Source organism: Impatiens glandulifera, chromosome 8, assembly GCF_907164915.1.
Source record: "Impatiens glandulifera chromosome 8, dImpGla2.1, whole genome shotgun sequence".
Classification (NCBI taxonomy): Eukaryota; Viridiplantae; Streptophyta; class Magnoliopsida; order Ericales; family Balsaminaceae; genus Impatiens; species Impatiens glandulifera.
Window position 1 is genome coordinate 21,448,302 of NC_061869.1, and position 1,982 is coordinate 21,450,283.

The window sequence follows — 1,982 nt, forward strand, 5'->3', positions numbered from 1 at the left end:
TAACTAGCTTGTCTTTTAATTCATATACAAATATGTTTTCACCATAGGTTTGAACAAGGATTCCTGTTTGGATTATGTATTGATCAAATCTGGAACAATACAAGTAGCTTAGGTAGCATCATCATCATCATTATCATCTGTTAGCTTAGGAAATCTGAAGCTTCTGCTTGTGATGGTATATTGTTTGAGCTGTTTTACATGGTTTATGTGAGGATGTTAATCAAGTAGATCTGATTGATTGAAAATTTGTTATTTTGTGTAGGTGTATTATCAAGACTGTGTTGTTCATATCAAAATGATGGGCAGCAACAATAACAGTAACCTGCCACCTATTTTCATTGACGACAATCAGTTGCAATACCACACTAATGCATCAAATCAACTTCAGTTGTTTGGGAATCGTGAGTTGTTGTTTTATCATTTAATCTATATTCTATAGTGATCAGATGATAATTTCATGTTCTTTTTTCTGTCATATGTACAATAATTTGATGGTGTTTGTTTGTTTTTGCTCACTTTCTAACAGTACCAGTTGGATATAAGATGGATTCTATAAATTATTTTGGTAATGACCATAATAATACTCCTGCCCTTCAACCCAACAAGAGAAGCAGCAGGGAAGCAGAAAATATATCATTACAGCAGAAGCTTCAGATTTCCCTTAACTATAATAATATGTATAATGACGAAACTGATCGATCAGCTAGCATTCCAATCAAGAATCCTGTATCAACCGGTTTGAGGTTGTCGTATGATGATGATGAACGCAATTCATCTGTTACTTCTGCTAGTGGGAGCATGACAGTAGTAGCACCTTCAATGATGATGTCTCTTGGCGATCACGTTAGGAATGAACTTGATCGACAAAATGAAGAACTTGATCAGTATATCAAGATTCAGGTGATGTTCACCTCTCTTATTTCAAACTAGTATTTCTTTTTCTTCTTTTAATTAATGGAAGTTAATAGCTACTATATCTTTGATCAGGAAGAAAACCTTGCAAAGGGAGTGAGAGACATGAAGCAGAGACATATGGCATCATTCTTGTCTTCCATAGAGAAAGGAGTCACCAAGAAACTACGTGAGAAAGATATGGAAATAGAAGGTATAAATCGAAAGAACAAAGATTTGGTTGAGAAAATAAAGCAGGTTGCTAGTGAAGCCCAAAATTGGCACTACAGAGCTAAGTACAACGAGTCAATTGTAAACGTTCTAAAAAATAACCTCCAGCATGCAATTTCACAAGGTGCGGCGGCTGATCAAGCCAAAGAAGGATTCGGTGACAGTGAGGCTGATGATGCAGCCTCTTACATTCCGGGTTCAACTGGGAATGCCCATTTTGTGAACAGCATGATCTGCAGAGGGTGCAAGAAGAAAGAGGTATGTATGTTGTTGATTCCTTGTAGGCATTTATCTATGTGTAAGGATTGTGATGGGTTAATTGGCGTTTGCCCCGTATGCCAATCTATGAAAACTGATAGTGTGGAAGTGTACTTGTCGTAAATTAACACAACCCCCATCCCAAATTAAGTAAAAATAACTTAAATGTTAAAAATATTTTTATGGGGATGGGGGAGATTGAAAATTTGTGTGTGGATCTTTTACCCTTTATAATAATACTTACTGAGTGATGGTTTTAAGGCTTTGATTGTTTTCCAATATCTTGTTGCAGCAAATGAGTTGGAATAGATATGTTAATAAATAATCCATTGTTGCAAGAATAGTTGATCTTTCCAATGGATTGCTTGAACTTCCTTGCTCTACTCTTTTTCTTTATTTGTAGGACAATGCTTATTAATTTCTACTAGAGGTATAAGCAAATGGACAAAATTAAACCCAACCTGTTAAAAACTGACCAAAACAACACCATCGGGGCGACCAAATTCTGGCCTTTTCTCCCAACGCCGAACTGGTTGTGCAGTTTTATAGTAAGAACCCGATGGTTTAACCATATACACTTGTTTTGACATTTATACTTGCGT

The 1,982-nt window shown here is 36.0% G+C and overlaps 1 protein-coding gene across 2 annotated transcripts; it reads left to right on the forward strand.

Moving 5' to 3' along the window:
• Window positions 1–53: 53 nt before the first annotated feature.
• LOC124912033 (probable BOI-related E3 ubiquitin-protein ligase 2) lies at window positions 54–1,642 on the forward strand. 2 transcript variants are annotated; one of them, XM_047452589.1, is made up of 4 exons: window positions 54–175; window positions 263–401; window positions 533–900; window positions 988–1,642. In XM_047452589.1, exons 1-4 carry the CDS (start codon window positions 173–175, stop codon window positions 1,501–1,503), a joined length of 1,026 nt encoding a protein of 341 aa, XP_047308545.1. In that variant the 5' UTR covers window positions 54–172; the 3' UTR covers window positions 1,504–1,642. The 2 variants fall into 2 exon arrangements, with proteins under 2 accessions (XP_047308545.1, XP_047308544.1); XM_047452588.1 differs by having other exon boundaries at window positions 57–175; window positions 527–900.
• Window positions 1,643–1,982: the final 340 nt, after the last annotated feature.